General features: G+C 39.6%; 2 protein-coding genes across 9 annotated transcripts in view; both read left to right on the top strand.

Moving 5' to 3' along the window:
• Nucleotides 1-3000, top strand: part of Unc80 (unc-80 homolog, NALCN channel complex subunit) — a 198698-nt gene extending 195698 nt beyond the window's left edge. For all 5 annotated transcript variants that reach the window (XM_013351641.2, XM_013351640.2, XM_013351638.2 and 2 more), the window contains 2 exons: nt 458-657; nt 1621-3000. In XM_013351641.2, the coding sequence (XP_013207095.1) occupies nt 458-657; nt 1621-1887 (467 nt within the window). In that variant the 3' untranslated portion in view covers nt 1888-3000. The remainder of the gene's footprint in view (nt 1-457; nt 658-1620) is intronic.
• Nucleotides 3001-6653: 3653 nt separating this feature from the next.
• Nucleotides 6654-20774, top strand: part of Rpe (ribulose-5-phosphate-3-epimerase) — a 17844-nt gene continuing 3723 nt past the window's right edge. The window contains exons 1-5 of one of the 4 annotated variants that reach the window (XM_026786436.1): nt 6654-6827; nt 7431-7461; nt 14429-14508; nt 19446-19585; nt 20527-20661. In XM_026786436.1, coding sequence (XP_026642237.1) covers nt 19448-19585; nt 20527-20661 — 273 coding nt within the window. In that variant the 5' untranslated portion in view covers nt 6654-6827; nt 7431-7461; nt 14429-14508; nt 19446-19447. Of the gene's footprint in view, nt 6839-7430; nt 7466-14428; nt 14509-19445; nt 19586-20526; nt 20662-20774 lie in introns of all 4 variants that reach the window. The other 3 variants (XM_013351642.2, XM_005361439.3, XM_026786435.1) reach the window with 3 other exon arrangements.

Below are 20774 nucleotides of genomic sequence, written 5' to 3'. Positions count from 1 at the left end.
TTCTTTTTTCTCTTCTCATCTTCCCCAACCTTTCTCCACTCCCTGTGAACTTAGATAATTGGAACGACCCAAGGTAAATTGTTAATATTCTGAAACCTGAATGTAAAAGGTTGTGTTTTCTTTACTGAATCCAGAAACCAGACCATTCTGCTTCTTACTAAAGATGGCACGGTGAATAGCTCTTTGTGTTTTTGGTTCTAGAATTCATCAGTAGGGTCATCATGATAAGTTAGCCTTTGCATCTTGCTTTAGGCCGTTTATGTAGAAATTAATTCCTCTCAATTTTGTTTTTCTCTATTCTATATAAGAAGGAGAAATATAGATATATAGAATGGCCATATAAGATCTCATTTATTACAAACCAGCAACATCTTTATGATAATCACTGGTTAATGTCAATTATTAAGCACCAATAGCCAATTTCTCTCCTACTTATCGGTTCACCTCTAACTTACAGTTGACCAGAAGCGATCTGTGACCTTCATTGAGGCTCAGTCAGAGCCAACAGCTGCCCCAACAGACATACTTCCTGCCACAGGCCAACCGCAGGGCTGCAGCCCAGGGCCATCCCGGAAGCCGGAAGGAACTGACAAACCAGTGCTCACATCCTCGCCTGCCATTGTTGTTGCAGACCTTCACAGTGTGTCTCCCAAGCAGGTGAAAGCACTACAGAGGCAGCAAGGCCTGCACCTTGCATCCTTATTTGCAGGAACTACTTAGATGTGATATTCAGAAATGAATAATTTCTGAATTATTTCTTCTGAATAATTTCTTCTGAATAATTAAGTCTGGGTCTGTAACATGTTATTGCCCAAACAGATACTATTTTGGCCATTGTGAAAAAGCAAATCTATATAAAGTGTTTGGTCAATAATGTATCTATAAATAAGAAAGACCAAGAGATGTCTTTAGTGGAAAACTTTATGCTTTCTACTAAATTAAGAAATAATTTTTCCCCTAATTTAAGAAATAATTTTCAGCTGGAATAATCACTGACAACAAAAATTTGATACACAGTTGGAATATTTTTCAAGTAAAGCATGTGAAGTTACTAGCTTAGATGAAGCCTTCTCATAGAATTACTAGTATTATTTTATTTTGCTTTTATGAATAAATTTTTTCTTTTCCCTTTTTTTGGAGACAGGGTTTCTCTGTGTAGCTTTGGAGCCCGTCCTGGAACTCATTTTGTAGACCAGGCTGGCCTCAAACTCAGAGAGATCGTCCTGTCTCTGCCTCCCGAGTGCTGGGATTAATGGTGTGTGTCACCACTCCCAGAATGAAAGAAATTTCTACAGGTACCATATTCTGATGTGATAGTTAAAGAAAACAAAGGATAATATTAGCATACATATTTGCATCAGTAGTTAAAAGGAACTGTAGCAATACTTTGTATCAGTTTATTTTTACAGATTATAAGATATGCATGGGCCCTTCCCCCCCAAAAAATTATATGTCAACGGATAGAAAACCAGTGCTTTGAAAGCTGGAAGGGTCCTTATAGATCATCCCTGAGACACGAGTTAGGGCTTGGACTCACCTTTGAGTTCTTGTCCAGTTAGAGCTACATAGCCGTTTTTATGTTCTTCTCTGGTCCATCATGTTATGATCCTTTGATCACAGAGTGAGCCCCTTCTTGCTGAAGAAGAAGAACAAAAGGAGAATACAGAAGTACAAGGTGCTGCAGTACACAGTCCCCTCTCTACTCAACTCTCAGACCCTGATGACTTCACTGGCCTCGAGACATCCAGCCTCCTACAGCATGGAGATACTGTCCTTCACATCAGTGAGGAAAATGGCACGGAGAACCCCCTGCTGTCCAGCCAGTTCACGTTCACTCCTCCTGAGCTGGGGGAGAAAGATGCAGCACCAGACAAGTCCCATGTTTAGTCTCTGTCGCAGGGGCAGGCACAGGAGACTGCTGACAGCAGAATGCTTTTGATGGGAAAGGTTAATTCCAAAACAGCACTTTAGAGCCAGTGCGCGGCATTAAGTCTGAGTAGATTTAGCTGTCAAAGCTCTTTATGTGTCATAACCACCTTAAAAATCAATAGCTAAAAGTCTTCAGTCCTGTGAAGATCATAAAAACAGAGGAATGGGGGGAAAGAGCCATTCCACTGCACATTCTGAATACCTTGCTTTGAGCAGTTAAGAATATATACTATTACAGACAGTTGAGAGTATATACTATTACAGACAGTTGAGAGTATATAACATTACAGACAGTTGAGAATATATACTGTTGCTTCCCTCATAAGACCACTGACTATATGTTCTAAAGAGGAATGCAATCTTTTAAGATACTCACATTATACATTTCCTGAAAATGTTTATTTTTGTAGTTTCAAAAATTTTACATTATGTGGCTATATGCATTGCAACTCACATAAAAACAACCAACAAGAAAAATAATTAGATTGGAGACACTAAATTACAAACCTGGCAGTTATTTTTTGTTTTGGTTAACAATATATCTAGAAATTAAAGGAACAAAACACTATTTTTTAGAGCTGTGGAATTTTCAAAATTTATTTTTAACTGTCATTTTCACTAAATGCTATAAATTAAAATTCTAATGCCACAGACCATTTCATATCACATTAGGAATTCTCAGATATGATTCTGAATTAATGACATAGACAGCTATACAATTATAAAAAGCTAAATGTAAACAGCATTGCTTGAAAGAGATGGCACTCCTACTTCTAGCCTCAACTACATACAGCAGTGTCTAAATTGGATCTATTGGGAAAGGGGATTATATTTCCTTACAGTTCTTGTGCCTGCCCCTGAGGGCATATTTTCATACATTAAAGTTAAGTTGTTAGAATTAGATCGGAAAATAATTTTTCTCAATAGTCAAATATTCTATGATCCTTAAGAGATCTCAGTTAATGAGAAAAAATACAGAGTGATCAATTTCTTCATAGACTCAGACAGCTTGTATATATCACAAATAGGGCTTTAACTTGAAGTGCAGTTACTTCAAAAAATAAAAAAAAAGGAAGGCTTGTGAGGCCAGTACTTAGTAGATTATTAAAGGGCTGGGCATCGTGCAGTTCATAAATGGTCTTCAAAAGTTTAGCAGTTTACATTAAAGAAATGTTACATAACTACTAAGCATTGAAAGAAATACATACCCACAATGGTATGGTTGTGTGTGTGTGTGTGTGTGTGTGTGTGTGTGTGTGTGTTAGTCTTCAAATAGAGGGTAAACAGAGTTTGTGTGGAGATGAGTTTAAAATATATTCTATATGCTCAAATGTTGACTATGTTGGCTATGAAATGTACATGTATAAAAAGAGGAGACCTATCAATCCAACAAGTCATAAAGTAAAATGATTTCTACGTTAGAATTGTTTATTAAATAAGCATAGTTTATATTGTGATTTATAAAATCAAATATATTTTGGGACTATGGCCCCATTCACAAAGATGATAAAGGTATCTATAAATGAATTAGAATAAAATTTAAAATCCCCCAGTTGAGAAAATCTAGGTGGTATCACCTCCGGAAATAAGTATGGGAAATCAAGGAGATAAATGGACCTCTTTTATGTACTCTAACATCTTCACATCGTTTATACTTAATGCTGAGTTCATGCCTAAGTGCAGAAGCCAACATGCAAGTGGTTTTCTGGTTCTAAACTGATGTATTTTGCCTGTTAAAAACTATGCTGCTCAATTAGCATTAGAGGCCTTATGTCTGGTACGTACAAGTGTCAGAGTTATGTGCGTCTATGTGCTTTGTTCCGGTTTTGGGATTCTTGAGTCAAAATCTCTATAATCATGTCAGATATTTAAGAAGTGTAGGGGTCAATGAATTGTTAAATACTCAGTAATAACCCTAAATACCTTTACATATTTCAAATGTGCTGGGCTGTTTGAGGAATGATTTTACTGGTCTGTCTATCTTTTAACCTGACTCCTTCTCTGTCATGTATGGAAGTCTGTTAGAATTTTTTAATAAGCTAAGTAGTGTTTTATCTTGAAAAAACAAAAAGACTTGTCCACTCTGAGAAATAGGGACTTAAAGAGTGGAAATGCTCTCTCTCGTGTTGGGCTTCTGAAATTTTGCAGCTGTGTGCATCTATACCATTTGTGGTGTCCTTAAACGTATTGAATGTAATGTGTCGAATGTTTATGTGTGGTGACTAAAGTATCTATATGTATGTGCATAAGACTGTCACAAGATGTATTCTCAGGAATACTATTACCTGGAGTTTGAAGGAACAACTTAAAAAAAAGTTAGGGAAGAGAAGAAACAAGTTTGAGTTAATTGACAATCTTTACAATATTCAAAATGTGACTAAGCACTAATTATCACTTATGATCAATATAATATTAGCAAAATAGATTTATTTCTTAATATATGCTGCTTAATCATATTTATTTCATTCAGAGGAAGGATAAAACAGGCACTCACTTTCACCAGGTATTAAAAAATGACATTCAATGAAGATTGGTCCTTTGGAAAGTGACTTTATAGAGAGATGTTGGAATAAAAATATATCATCCATGATAGTAGGTAGAGATGTATACTATTCAGATTAAAGCAATTTAAATCCTGGATACAGATTCTTCTAGAACAAACACTTTATTTTCATTTTCAGCATTCACTACTTTCTATAACTCTATTAAATTACTTGATTCTTCTGACAATGAAAGTGAGTTACTGAGTGCCTTGGGATAAGTCACTGAGAGCTACAGTGTCAAAGGGCACAACTGGGCACATGGCAGTGCTGGAGGCAAAGGTTGCTTCGCATTGAGCCTCTATGAGTAACTTAAGACAAGATGGCATCTCTCTTTTAACATCTGGGGTTTTTTTAGTCAGTTGAAAAAATTTCTTCATTTTGCTGCCCACCTCCTAGAGTTTCTGAGGAAATAAGAGTGTATGTGCAGAGATCTATAGGGAAGAAAGGGTTGTAGAATTATAGTCTAAAACACGAATTAAATACCTTCCTTGGGTTACACAGGATACTTTACCAGAGTCCCACTGTTCCTCTGTGACCTCACACTTCCAATTCATGGCCTTGTGTCTCGGCAGGGAGTAAAAGTCCCTCTCCCTCATTTACTTTTGTGGGTCTCAACTGCAGCATTTCAGAAGCAAACTCTGATTTGACACTCAGGAGAATAGAAACAAGTTGAGGGCAGAATGTACTTGGAAAAGTTTATGATAAATTTACTTATATTATTTAAGGATCATTTAGGATCATAAATCTATGTACCTCCATAATATTTTAATAGTCACTGTGACCATGGGATTAAAGTCCTTTATTAGCCATTTTTGTAGGTAAAAACAAAGGATTGACTACACAGCCAACTTCCCTCAGATAGCTATAAAGTCTGTTAGGAATACTGAATGACCAAAGAGCATGGAAAAATGCATATGAATAAATACTGAGATGTTTATGAAAGATATTTATGAAAGCTATTGACTTCTGTGTTTGAATATGCACATATAATAAAATAAATCTAAAAGTATTCAATGTTCTCCAATTTCATTTCTCTCCTTTGGGAATGGGTTAGTTCATTCAGGATCATTTTTGAAGACTTGGAGTGTGCCTTCTTTATTCATCTCTTGTTCTTCATACCTGCACTCTATGCCTGGCCTAACATCACCCATCAGTCCCCTCCACTTCTATATACAATTGATATCCACCTACAGGCACTTCCCATCCCCCACCTTTCACAACAGAGCGCAATGTAGGAATGGAAGACAGGTAACCAATTTAACTTCACTGCCCAGATTATGACCTGCTGGAATTCTGCTAGTCCGTGTCAGAACATTAAAGATTTGATTGACCTCTGTCTGTGGCAATAGAAACCATGGCATCTAAATTATAAAATTATAAGGTACCCTATCCTTGTCTTTTAGAAATTCCTCTTGTCGAAGCCATGATTATCTTCATATGGCTTCATATTTCTTCCTGACCCAGACTCTGGACACATTTGGCAGTAGGACACTTACCCATTTCAAGAATTACGGCCGAATAATAACCAACTGTATCAAATCTGTCTACTCCAGAGTAAGTAGGGCCACGGAAGCCTAAGAAACTCCTACACCCAGCAGCCACCTGTTCTCACCACCTTGACCAGGGAACATCACGGAAGAGGGAAGCAAAGGACTGTGGGAGCTGGAGGGTGAGGAGTGCTATAAAATGCTGGCTGTGTGACAGGACTGCTTCAATTCCGAGTGCACAAGCAACTGTGGCTACCTGCACAAAACCTGCAGACACACATACATATTTAATAGGATAAGGATTAATTAGGAAGAAAAGGCTCAGCACGAGTTGAAAGGGTGTACAAGCAGGTAACCGGGGCTATGATCACAATATAAGGTATACATGTAAGCAATAGTAAAAAAAAAATACATTTTGAAAACAAATTCCTACATTGTAGGCGGTAGTCTAGCTGATGGGCCCGTTGCCTTCTTGTACTATACTCAATAAACTGTTTTTCCTTACAAAACGGAGAAGCTATTCTACTGAGAAGAAAGTTCCAAGACCGGAGGCAAAAGGCCCGCCCCTCGCCACCATCTGACAGCCCCGCCCCCAGGAGGAGGCGGGACTTCCTCGCCGCAGGACCGCTGCTTCCGGCAGAGTCCGGAAGAGAGTGCGGGGTGGCAAGGGGCGGAGCCAGCGCGGCGCGCCCAATCGGGACGAAGTCTTCGCTGGCCCGGGCTCTCGTGGGCTCACTCGCTCTAGGGAACCGGCACCATGGCGTCGGGCTGCAAGATCGGCCCGTCCATCCTCAACAGCGACCTGGCCAACCTGGGGGCCGAGTGCCTGCGCATGCTGGACTCGGGGGCCGACTACCTGCACCTGGATGTAATGGACGGGTAACTCCGCGGGGCTCGGGGCGGGCCGGCCGCGCGGGTCGCGTCGCTGCACCTCAGCGAGCGCCTGTTGGGTGCACGGCGCCCCTTTGCGACGGGCGGCCTCCCGGGTCGCTCTGCTGAGGGCACCGAGCCGGCCCGGGCTGCCTTCGGGGCCCGGGCCCCAGTCCTTCCCCACCCCAGTAACCTGTGACACTAGGACCCGGAAGCCACCTTCAGTAGTCAGGGCATTTCTTTCAGAAGCCGGCAGGGAAACTGAGGCTCGGTGCGACCGGCACGACTTGTCCAAACTCAGATACCTAGCCCGCGACAGAGCTGCGAGACAGACTCGTCCACGCTTGCGAGCTTGACACCTGTATGTGATCCCTAAGTTCGACCACTTGCTGACTTGTTTTAGACAAGCCGCTTCAGCCCTCACTGAGGTTCGGTTGTAGTGTTTGGAAAATGGAAGTATTATTGATAATAGAACGCTTCCGCGTCTTTGGCAAAATGAAATGAGCAAGTCCAGGGCCTGACGTGTAACAGATTCTCTACAGTTGTTAGTCGTATCGAATAACCTTTCGAAGTCTGATTTTTCTGTCTATTTTCTCTTCAGGCACCCTGCTCTTCAGGGAGGTCAGATTTTTGTAAGTAATTTTGAAGCATTGTAGTTTTAGCTTTATCATGCTCAGAATCAGGGTCCAAGTTTCCTAAGTCGGTTATAAAGTGAGAAATAAACCTAGACCCAAAGGAGGCCGTAAGACTTGCTCAAGATTACAGAAGATTGTGACAGACTTGGAACTTGAGTCTTCTTGGCTTCCACTAGCATTTCCCACCGGAAGTTCCGCATTGAATGATAAAAGCCTTGGGTTGAGATAGAGAAATAAATTTATTTCAGATAATCAAACTCTGTTTGCCCTCAGTCACATCGGCAAATATGTGTTATTTCCAAGAGGTTAGTTAGGTTTTTTTTTTTTTTTCTTATTGGGGTGGAACTGGGGGTTGCTGTTCGTTTTTTTTGTTTGTTTTTTGTTTTTTTCAGAAAACGTATATGTAACATCGAACTGGCCTTGATCTCTGAATCTTGCCTCAGCTTCCCAAATGCTAGGATTGTAGGCTTGGGCCATCACACTGAGATGGACCTTTTAAAAGTCACTGGCTACTCTGTAGCAGGTTTTTCTCCTTTTGCTCTCTGGTTAAATCTCTTATTTTCTCTTAACACGCACTGAAAGTGGTCCCCTGAACCAAGTGTGTAACATAAAGATTGTGGCTATGTTTTTGGTGCCTGAGAAAACTCAGGGGTCTGGGCATGGGTCCGGCTGCAGGTGCAGCTCTGAGCCTGCTTATACAGAATGAATGAATGGAGAACACTCCTTTTCAGTTTGCTAATAGGAATATTGAATCGTAGTACTTAGAAGCACATGACTTTCTGGTCTAGTACTTTCTTTTAAACCTTCTTTTAAAACTTTTATTTTTTTAAAATTGTAATATAATTACATTGTTTCTCCCTTTTCCTCCCACTAAACCCTCTCATATACTACCTCCTTGCTTTCTTTCAAATCCTTGGCCTCTTTTTAAATTAATTGTTATTATACACACACACATCCTAAATACGTAACCGTGACCTGCTCATCTGTATGTTACTTGTGTGTACATTTTAGAGCTGGCCATTTGTTATTGTGTAAGACTATATGTCTCCTGTTCTCAGCATTCCTTAGTTATCTAGTTCTTTGTATAGGGCTAGGAACCTGGGGGCTGATGAGGTACTTTTTGAGGTTAATGTTTGTCAATGAAGAGTGAGGTACAGTGCCGTGTTTCATAGCCAAAAAAAGAAGGTGGAACCAAAATCAAGGCAATGTAACTATGTCTCAGAAGTACTTTCTGTGTGGCCTGAACTTCTACAGAACCCTGAAGGAATTTTCTGTACTTAGTAATTACAAGTTTTAGTTAGTAATCTTCAAGTAGTAATTTATATTTGTATTATTTTCTCTCTCTCCTGATGTTTGTCTCTTGCTCACCTTGGTATCTGTGTGCATCCATGTTATCATTGCTTAGTAATAGCAGGAAGCATTGCTAGGAACAATTACCTTTGCCCCTCCCAGCAGACCCCCCCATGGCAGACATGAGATTAGTAAATAACGCAAGAAGGCAGACTTTAAAAAAAAAAATTGTTCTACTCTTGCTGGGAGGCACTGGCTTGGGAAACCTAAATTCTTCATGTACAATTTTTATGCCTTTTAATCTTTACCAACTTTTTTTTTCCTTGAGTAAAAGCTGTTTCTACTCATTTGCAAAAGAGGAAACCAATTTAGAGAAGTAGAGCTTCTCTCCTATCGTCCTACTTGAGCAGACAAAACCTGAAGGACCTGGTGTTGGCCACCTCATTTGCCACGTGGTGCAGTGTTTCCAGGGTAACAGTACAAAAGTGAGCTGTGGGCTCCCTTTACAAAGGTGGTCGGCCTCAGAATAAGTTCTCTTTCCCACTTCACCCCCCCACCCCAGTTTTCTACCTGCTTAAAACTGAATTTATCTAGAAAGTAAAAAACTGGGCTGGGAAACACTAGGTGGCCAGACACAAGTATGGTTCAATACCTAAAATAAAGGGCAGATTTATTTTCTGCAAAAACATTTTGAGGAAAACACAAAACACATCATGACAGGATGGTGGCTGGAACGGGCTGATCCCAACCACGGAAGCAGAGCAAATACCTACATCTAAACTAGTCTTCAGGATTTTAAATTGGGGAGATTTCACATGAATACTGGATTTCTGACTTGGTGTCAGAGCTTTGGCATCCATATTGTGTTTTCTGATATGGCCATGATGGGCTGGAGTTGTGCGAGGCAAGCACCTTTAACCAGTCCTACATTTCCTTGTGCCTTGTGCCTTACCCACTTCCAGCCCGTCTCATGTGCTCAGTTTTGCTTTTTAACTTTGTCAACTGCAACTGGCTAGTGACTCTATGATATCTGATTGTTTTCTGGTTCCAGTCTTGGTACATTTTGTACCGACCTTAATTCTCTTACTTGTTTGTTGATTTGTCTGCAGTAGACTGCATTCTAGTTATCACTAAGTGAAGTAAGTACAGCACTGGTGAGAGAGGAAGCTTGTGTTCCTGTGTTACAGCTGCTCTACTGGAATCCCAGCAAGCCCCTGGTTAAGGATTGCATTCAAGGAGGGAAATATCAGAGTAGAATCGTTATAAAGTTGACTTTTCTGGTGAATTCCTTTTCTTTAGAGTGAATTCATTTAGAATTTTCTAGTCTGGTAAGAGATCTTTGAGGCATTTGATAAAAAGTCATGATCTTGGGTCTCTGGAACCTCAGGAGCCCTCATGAAGAAGCTGTAAATCCCTTGATAGTTGGTGGTGTCAGGCAATTTCAAGATACTTGGTTTCATGCCTGGGTTTCTGTCCTTGTTATGGCTCAGCGAACAAGCCTTTAGTTTTGTTTTTTTTTTTTTTTTGTGAGAATATTGATGCATTTTGTGCTCCTGGTAAAGTTAGTGAACCCCGTTCATTGAATTATCACCAGGAACACAAACACAACTTGCTCACATAAGTTGAGAGTGGTTTTTATACGTTACATTTGTGTTTCTCAAGTAAGTTTGTACTTATTTGCTTCTCAGCCTGTCTTTTGTCACTATATTTGTTTTCTTAATAAATAAGACATAAACTGAGCAGACTTAATTTCAAGGCCACACGGTAAATTAAAAGAACAGTATATGCAATTAAAGACTTTGTGTGAAGTTGTAGAATACTCCATTGGGATTGCTGCCAGCTTACCTGACCCTTATTTCTACTGTAAGTAACTTAAGTGTGTCATCGAGCTCTGATAGCGACTGTCCTTAGGTAGGCAGTAGAATAATGTTCTAGATACTAGAAATGGAACCGCCAAGGATCCGTCGGTTAGAGAACTCATCCACGCTGGTCCACTTGTCCTGCTCGGGACTGTCCTGCATGTGAGTCCTGTCCTCTCTCAGGTCTGCTGTTCTAGCTGTTATTGTCCTGGCAGGTGAATGCCAAGACTAAGACTGGACTTTGTAGTGTGTGGTAACTCCTGCCACCTGCACTCATGATTGTGTGACACGGGGCTGCATTCCCTCACCTCTAAAATACAGGTGCTACCTGCCTCACAGGGTTGCCAGATTTAAAGTTTAGTGAATGGGAAGTATTTAGAACTTATACCTAGACTGTAAGTTTTTTATGAGCACTTACCCTGCCTGTCATCTAAACTTGCAGCTTTAACCACAGCTTACTCTCTTTTACCCCCCCCTTTGTATCTAATCATTGTTGACAGAAACTCTTAGTTTTGCCTGTCTTTTTTTTTTTTTAAACCAATTCTTAGTATTAATACCTCTGCTGGTTTGACTGAAAATAGTCTCCATAGACTATCGTAGAGAGTGGCATTTTTGAAGGTGTTGCCTTGTTGGGGGAAGTGTAATACAGGGTTTGAGGTTTCAGAAGGTCAAGCCAGGCTCAGTGGCACTCTTTCTTCCTGCTGCATGCCAATCCAGAGGTAGAACTCTGAGCTCCTTCTCCAGCACCACGTCTGCCTGCATGCCTCCATGCTAATAATGGGCTCAACCTCTGCACCTGCAGGGCAGCCCCAATTATGTGTTCTCCTTTATAAGAGTGGCTGTGGTCATGGTGTCTCTTCACAATGATAAACCTAACTAAGACAATACCTCTTCCTTCCTTCTTGCAACTTATTGCTAAGTCCATCTTCATGCTTCATTGTATGTATTTTATTACTTGCTTCTTGCCCTATTATCCCACTTGATATTTATAGTGCAATAAACTCCAAACACCTGCATTCAGCATTGGACACCCTTAATCTGATAGAACCTATGCCTGCTTTGATCGACAGCCTTTCTCCCTTTGACCTAAACTTGCTTATTTCTACCTTCACTTGTGTTTCAGCTATTTCTGATGCTATACATCTCAACATTCCGTAAGTCCTTTGATCTTCTAATATAGAATGCTCCTGGGATACTTGCTTTTATTTTAATCTTTTGCTATTTTCCTTCTTCACATTGCTGTGCACATTATTGTTTAGATTTTCTCAAAGCCCAGGTTTCGGGAAGTAGCACTGTAGTCTATTTCTTGCTAATAATGTAGCAGTTGAATATGAGTGCCCTTCCATGTGCTTGTTCTGAGAATTCACCTTCTCCCACCCCACGGCTCTATTTGGAGAGAGCTTTCTAGGCTGGGCTGGCAGGTGAATTCACCTTCTCCCACCCCACCGCTCTGTTTGGAGAGAGCTTTCTAGGCTGGGCTGGCAGGTGAATTCACCTTCTCCCACCCCACGGCTCTGTTTGGAGAGAGCTTTCTAGGCTGGGCTGGCAGGTGAAGTGAGAGCAGGAAGGTACAAGTTGAGCTGCTCTCATCTAACATGCTTGTGACCAGAATTAGAAGTCTCAGATTTGGGGTTTTATTTGGATTTTGGAATATTTATGTGTGCTTTGTAAGTTACTTTGGGGATGGGACACAGGTCTAAGTTCATGAAATTCATATATGTCTTGTGAAACTTTTATGTACAGTTCTCTTTATCAGGGTAGCTTGAACTCCTGATCCTCTTCCACCTCTCAGGTGTTGGGATTACCACAAGCACCATCACACCAATTTACCATCTTGTCTGTTGTGGCATCATATTGGTGCTCAAAAAGTCCCCAGTTTTATAGGATTTCAGATTAGGACTGCTTAGCCTGAGCTTTTTATGTTCTGACTGTACAATGGCATATGTCACTTAAACTCACAGACCATTGACGAGAATTATCACAGGGGCTGTCTTGGGTGTACAGGCAGCTGGGAGGTGCTCGGTTGGCTTCCTACTGATAACTGTCCTGCAACTGAAAGTCTACTGAGTTGTTAACACTCATTCCTCTATTGCTAATGAGATTGGATTAGATGAGTGAAGGGAGTGTATGCGACTGTAAAGGCTTTGTCTATTCTTTATAAAACACAGGACTTGCTGCACCCAGTATAGGATGACCTACATGAGGGAAAGTGGTTTCCTAAAGATTTAAATGAGCAGATAATACAATAGAAGGTGAACTAAGAAGGTTGAAGGTTCTAAGTGCTTTTGGTTGGTGGCAGGCTGACTTAATTCTGTTCCACAGATTACTAACTGACTTCTGTCAGGATGTCAGTTATAATGTTCCTGAAACAGAATGTAAACAGTATTTATTTTATTAGTCGGAAGTATGGAGAACAATATAATATCTGGGGTGAACTATGCTCTCAATGTACTACTAGCTCTGATCAAGTTATTTTTGTCCAGCACAGCTTTATAAAATTGCTTTTTTTTTCTTTCTTCTTTTCTTGACTTTGAGACCCAGCAAAAAAATTGCTTTTTTAAGTCTTTGCCTTGCAAGAATTTTCTATTAATTAAATGTAGTCATTTATTTTACATCCCAATCACTTTCCCCTCCCTCTCCTCCCTTCAACACCTTTCTCCCTGCACCACAGTCCACTCCTCTCTTTCTGTTCAGAAAGGGGCAGGCCTCCCATGGGTACCAATCAACAAAGTGTGTCTTACCAAGTTTCTGTAGGACTAAGCTCTTACTGCTTTCAAGCTGGGAAAGACAGACCAATATGAGGAGTAGGTTCCTAAAAGTCAACCAACGCATTGGGGACAGCCCCTGCTCTACTGCTGAGTCCCACAAGTAGTCCAGGCTGCACAACTGTCACACCTATGCACAGGGCCTAGGTCAGTCACATGCAGGCGTCCTAGCTGTCAGTCCAGATTCCATGAGCTCCTTACCCCAAGTCCACCCACAAGATCTCTTCTATTTCCCTGCCCCAGGAGATCATGTGTCACTCCTTGATACCTCATTACCTAGCCTCTCTGGGGCTGTGGATTGTAGTCTCGTTATCCTTTGTTTTGCTTTATATCTTCTATCCACTTGTGAGTGAGTACACACAATGTTTGTTCTTTTGGGTCTGGACTCAGGATGCTGGTTTTTTTTTTTTCTAGTTTCATCCATTTGCCTTCAATTTTTTTGATGTCATTGTTTTTAACAGCTGAGTGGTGCTCCATTGTATAAATGTCCCACGTTTTCTTTATCCATTCTTCAGTTGAGGGACATCTTACTGTTTCCAGGCTCTTGCTATGACAAAGCTGCTATGAACATAGTCGAGCAAGTGTGCTTTGGGCTGACTGAGCTAATATGTCATAGCAGTTTTATTTGTAATACCAAGCTATTTTTTAATGGTTATTGTTTAAAGGGTTTAAATAAATTGTCATTCAGTGTGGTGTGATTGATGTGAATTAGAGGCAGGTTGAGGTCAGTATTAGAATCTCTTCATAATTAATGTGTCACCTGAGCAAGTAAGAAATTCTTTGTCATCTTTCCATTTCTGCTTGCCATGACTTATGAGTTATAGTCTTGTCATTATGAAGATATATGAGACAGCACACATTAATTGTAAGCCCGATCTTACCTGGTTACTTTTGCCTAATTTTGTCTAATATTAAAAATGTTAAGAATTATATGGGAAAAAAATTGCCATCCCAAACATTCCTTTGTTTCTTTCTCAGAAAGCATATTGATAAATGCAGAAATGAAATTGAAAATGTTCTCAGAGTAAGATTTATTTGTTTGTTTTGTAGGCATTTTGTTCCCAACATCACTTTTGGTCACCCTGTGGTTGAAAGTCTTCGAAAGCAGCTAGGACAGGACCCTTTCTTTGGTAAGTGGGTTGCTAAACATTTAAAATTGATTACATTGCTTAAATAAAGGAAACAGAGGTTGCACCCTTCTCCTGTTATTTCCTGTGCTGGCCTTCATAGCTTGCTCTTAGCAATCCACACCCTTTCCCTTCCCTTCCGCCATGAACCTGATTCTACCTGGAAAACTCTTCTGCTGAGGGCCTCATTGACAGTCCTCAGGTCATTTGTCCTCTGCTCAGAGAGGACTTTCTAAGCAACTGGTCCAAACTAACTTGAAACACTTTTCATTCTGTTCTTAGAACTGACTATAATATGATCCATGAAGGGAGGGCTAGAACTCAACTCGTGATTTTCTTTATGATTTATTTATAAATATATATTTATTATTTACGTATTATTTATAATATATAACTTATTTATTTGGGTGTTTTGCCTGCGTGTATATGTGTGTGTGGTACCCTCAGAGGTCAGAAGAGAGCATTGGATTCCCTGGAATTGGAGTTACAGAAGGGTGTGAGCCACCGTGTGGGTTCTGGGAAGGAACCAAGGTCCTCTGGAAGAGCAGCTCATTAACTGACGACTCTTCTCTCCATCCCCAGCTTTCTTCAGGCTAAGCAGACATTACATTTGTATGACTAATAATTGAATTTATCATTCAGCTAAGTGTTCCAGCACCCAGTTTATTTCTTTCAAATATGGTCTTTTCAAAGATAAGCTTCATTTCATGGAATAATAAATATGAAGCGTTTTTGTTTCTTTTGCAGGGGGTTGGTTTTTGTTTTTGTTTATAGATCTCTCCAACCCAGAAGCTATTTGAACTGAAATAGAATCAAGCTTATAATATTTTATGTAACTTGTATAATTAAGGAAAACTTGTTTTTGTTTTTTTGCCAGTAGAACATTTTATAAAATACTCTAGCTGAAATGTTCAGGTGATAGTTCTAAAACCCATATTTAACTATTTATATTAAAATAAAAATTGGTTTCTCATTCGCAGTAGGCATATTCGAAGTCCTCAGTAGCCATGTGTGTCTGTTGACTGTTGTCAGTAGTGTAGCTATGGGCACAGCCTCTAGCAAGTGTGTCCAGCCTTTTGACATGCAACATGTCACTGTCAACTACAGAGTTCATACCTGAGAACCACACAGTTGAGTTACAAAAACTAAACAGAACCAAACATATGAAGTAAGCTTATGGTTTTGTGTTGGCCTTAGCCATCCCTCAGCTTATTCAGGCTGCTCCTGGACATCCCTGGGAAAGGATTCATCCATTTTCAGAGGATCAAAAGAATGTGTATTATTGCCTCATGTCTACCAACATGTTCATCTTTTTAAATTTTATATACTTAAATATAATCTTGATTATATTTAAAACTTAAGTTTTGGGGGAAGGGAGTTTTTAAAAGTAAGTTTCTTCTTGAATCTGCTTGTATTGCATACATGACTTTTTAAAATTAAATTTGTTATCTTGATTATGAGAAATGATGAACTAAATCTCACTGCTCCCACATACGGTTGCCACACATCCCAATGCTCTCTTTCTCATATATTTTTTCCACTGGTTTTTCCTTTCTCTTTTATTTTGACTCGTGTTCTCATTTCTCACTGTTTCTTATATCTTCTATCATCAATCTTTCATTCTTATAATACCACTGCCACCACCTTATACAATCTACTTTTTCATCCTGGATATAGGCAGACATGTATGATGTATACATGTATATAAATTTGCTACTTAATATTTTAGAAAATTTGTTCAAAATAAGGATGAATAAACTGTGTTAATACTTGGAGTCTGGGGCTTTTTTTTTTTTCTTCTATAGTTTAACAGTTTGATTTTGTTGTTGGATTTTGGTTGTGTGACAGTTGATGCATGACTGGATTTTAAGAAGTAGACCAGGGCTAGAGAGATGGTCCAGCAGTTAAGAGCACTTCTGCTCTATAGAGGATCAGCCTTGGTTCCTAACACCTACAGCAGGCGTCTCACAGCCTTCTGTCCCTACCTGTACTTATGTGCTAATATCCACACAGAGAGACATATACATAATTAAAAGTAAGATCCTTAAAGATAACTAAATAGGTCGTCTGTCGTTGTCTATATAACCTCTAAGGTTCTGGGGTTTTGTTGGTGGAACTGAGATCAGAACTTGAACCTTGCACATGCCAATTTGAACCACAGCCTTTTACTGTTTTAAAAAATCTTTAAAAATTTTTATACGTGTTTGTGTGCACACATGTGTGTGGGTATGCATATGGTACAGTGACACAGTGCACTTGTGGAGGGGAGGTCAAAGAAGAGCTTTCAGAAGTCCTTGTCTACCTTCCCCCTTCAGAGGCAGGGTCTGTCTTACTGCATACTCCACTTATCTTCTCTCTCTACCTCCCATCTCATCATAAGAGAGCAGGGACTGTACATGGGACCATATTGCTGTATCAGCTTTCCATATGGTTTCCAGCGATCAAACTCAGATTGTAAGGTTTACGTGACCAGCACTTGTATCCACTAAGCCATCTCCCTAGCCTCCCTAAGTTCCCCTAGTTGACTTAGAACTTACTCTGTATCCCAAGCAGGACTTGAGCTTTTAATCCTCCTGTCTTAGCCACTGAAGATGCTTATGTTACAGGTCTGTACCATCTGACCCTGTTATTTTGAAAGCTCTGACCTATGCAGTCTTAGTTTTGAGCACAAAAACCAGCTAAGAAATAAACTAATAAGAAAAGTCTTTATTATCTAAGGTAGTGGTCTGTATTGTAGGGAACCTTAGAAACCCTCTTTAGCTCATTTATGAGGTTACAGCTATTTTCGTAATACTGTAACCATCTCTCTAGCCCTGGTCTACTTCATTGTCCACACTGGTGCTGCACATCAGTGGTGAGTTAGTTTTTTGGTGTCCTAACCAGGTCAATGATGCAGTGACATTGGATTCCTTCTGTAGTGACTGTACTTCACTGCTGTGTGCATACATACAGTATGCATCTTTGGTGAAGCATTGTAGAATATTTATTTTAATAAGTTTGTCTTTGAATAATGTCTTGTTGATTGTCACGTTACAGAGTAAGAAGAACAAAGCACTTCCTCTGCAGGGTGTGGTGACGCTTTTGTCTTGGTGACGTTTCTTGGGCCAGACAACTTGCACCATTACATGAACTAAACTGGCTGCTTTTTCCGAACACCAGTTTTTTTCTTGGGAAAAAACAAAAATGACAGCTAAACTGCTTGTTTTAGAAAGTTGACTGTTTTACAGACTTTCTTTTTAACTAGCAAATTAAATTTGTCACTTGAAAGAGAATACCTTGTGTTTGTTACCAAAAGAGCTTGTAAGAAGAAACTGTGGTATTAGGAAGCTGCTGTGTTCTGTTTGCAGCCACACCTAGAGATAGATGCTCCTCATTATATCACGGCTTTGTTCTCACAAACGCACTGTAGAATGAGAGATCATAAGTCAAAAGTGCATTTAATATGACTAACCTCTAACACATCATAGTTATGCCTTGGCTATTTCAAATGTGCCCAGAGTACTTGGATTTTTATCACCTGTATCTAGAAGACACTTCCCATACACAGTACAGTTTTGTGGTGGAGGAAGGATCTCATATAACTCAGGCTGCCCTTGAACTCTTGATCCTCCTGATTCTACCTCCAAAGTAGTACAGGGTCATGTACAAGACTGTGCCTAATGTAGAGTTAGGCTTATTAAACTTCCTCCAGTCTTGACTCCTTATTCCCTGAGAAATTTTTACACAGCCCTGGGTATACAGATATATAAAATAAGCATATAAATCATATTTATTACTAGTAATAGGGTATTCAGTAGTTTATTTTAAAACGATTTTTGGTGTGCATATGATTTCACCATTTATTAAAGATTAATGCAAACTTGTATACTACCAAGATGTGCTTGTTTTTAAATAAAGATTATCTTATCTAGATATTTGCTACTATAGGATATAGCATCATTAATGATTGTCTTACACATAGCTGTGTTAAAAGCATAACTTATAATTAGTCTCTGTGACATTTTCTTACTGTAATACTTGCAACAGTGTGAGCTGATACTCGAAGGAGGCACTTGTGACTTGTCCACTTGTCACCATCATTACACTTGTGCTGTGCTACTGATAGCAGGTAAACACCAGGCTCATCAAGATAACCAGAGGATAAACTTGTTTGTTAAGTAGCCTTGACAGCCTCACTTGTAACCTTTTTTCCCATTGTGGAAAGAAAATCAGACTCCCAGCAGTGTCCTCTGACTTCCACATGCACACACACACACAATAATAATAATAATAATAATAATAAAAATGATTTTATAGAAATAAAGTCAGTCATAAACACTGTGGTACCTGGACATTGGATGTGACCACTTCAGCCAGCTGCTAGGTTGTGAACAGGCTGTAGAACATAGTGTGTGTGCAGCAGAAAGATGACCCAATGAAAAGGCTGGTGTGGGCTACACAGTGTAAAACTTACCAAGTGTTTTTTTTTCTGGAACTTTTCTGTTAATTATTTTTAGATCACAGTTGACACCAGAAAACTTGCAAAATGAAGCTACACAAAGTAAACTGCAAAAAGCAGAACTTCTGTACTTTCTCTTAGTATTTCATGTGCTAATCAGTACTTAGAAAGGTCTAATGCATATAACAACTGCACAGCTGGCCAATATCGGACAGAGAGTGCTAGAATCTGAGGACTGCTGATCTTACGTGAAGTTTTTTACCTGTTAACATGTTTTTGTTAGTTAGTTTAGAAATGTATACAGTAATGCTGGTATATAAAGGAGTTATTGTCTTAACTCCTTTCCAAGCTTTTGATTTTTATAATCTTACTTAAATGTATGTGTGATGACCAAAAACCAAACCAAACAAACAAACAAACAAAAAAAACCCTGTAGTCTGACTTCATCTTATGAGCTGGATGTTCCTCTCAGTAGTGAACAGGAGATGTCTTTTCTTCCCAGATATGCACATGATGGTGTCTAGGCCGGAACAGTGGGTAAAGCCAATGGCCGTGGCAGGTGCCAATCAATATACCTTTCATCTTGAGGCAACTGAGAACCCAGGGGCTTTGATTAAAGACATCCGGGAGAATGGGATGAAGGTAAGTCGATGGTAGGAGTCATATTTTATACCAGTGCTTGTCAAAGATTGAAAGATAGGTGGGGGAAAATGACAGGGAAGCGACTGGATGTGGGCAGCTGGAATCTAGTATTAAAGTATAAAATGTTTGTAAGCTATTATTCCACTTACGTTTCTGAAGGTCACTACCCTGGAATCATTCGCATTTAATGGCTATGTTATCTTTAAAAAGCAAACAAAAATAATGCTAGGACCCTGTCTGGCTTGAGTGTGTCACTGAGAGAGGGAGTAGGTACACAGGCTCCATCCCTGAAAAAGAAGCTATTTGTAATTGATACCCACTGGCAAGGAGAAAATCAGGTTTTTACAGTGGAGTTTTACTGGGTCTACTAGCTATACTCTAAGGTAGGCACAATCCCCAGGAGTAATTGGCCAATGCCAAAAGAACTCCATGTTTTTGTTTTTTTGGGAGGGTTTATCTCTTTTTTGTTTGTTTGTTTGATTTTTGTTTTTGTGTATATTTGCATGTTTGGTTTGGTTTTTCGAAACAGAGTTTCTTGGTGTAGCTCTCTAAACCAGACTGGCCTCAGACTCAGAGATCCACCTGCTTCTGTCTCCTGAGTGCTGGGATTAAAAAATTAAATTTAAAAAATGTGTATTTAAAATATACATGTGCCACCACTGTGGCCAGGCACGTTTTTTTTTTTTTTTTTTTTTTCGCAAAAGCAGCAGAGAATATAAAGATGGGGAGGAACTGGGAGTAATTGAGGTCATGATCCAAATATATTGTAAGAAAAGTATTTTTTGGGTTAAAAATCAGAAAAGGAAAATAAATCCAAATCAAACACTGATGTCATACTCTGAATAATTTGCATACTCTCTTTTGTAATTTGATTTAAAAAAACAAACTTGGTGACTTAATCCAGTAGGGAAATGATGTGTTATAGCATTTGTCTGTTGCAGGTTGGCCTTGCCATTAAACCAGGAACGACAGTTGAATATTTGGCCCCATGGGCTAATCAAATAGATATGGCCTTGGTAATGACGGTAGAACCTGGGTTCGGAGGCCAGAAATTCATGGAGGATATGATGCCAAAGGTAAAGAATATTCTATTCTGGGGTTAGGCTTCTATTATAAATATGTATTCAGTAGATATAATTGTATCACGTGTCATTGAGACATGCCTGATTTGGAGATGAGGGAACCAATA

Source organism: Microtus ochrogaster, linkage group LG4 (genome assembly GCF_000317375.1).
Source record: "Microtus ochrogaster isolate Prairie Vole_2 linkage group LG4, MicOch1.0, whole genome shotgun sequence".
Lineage (NCBI taxonomy): Eukaryota > Metazoa > Chordata > Mammalia > Rodentia > Cricetidae > Microtus > Microtus ochrogaster.
The sequence above is the reverse complement of the archived record's forward strand: the minus strand, read 5'-3'. Positions and strand labels throughout refer to the sequence as shown.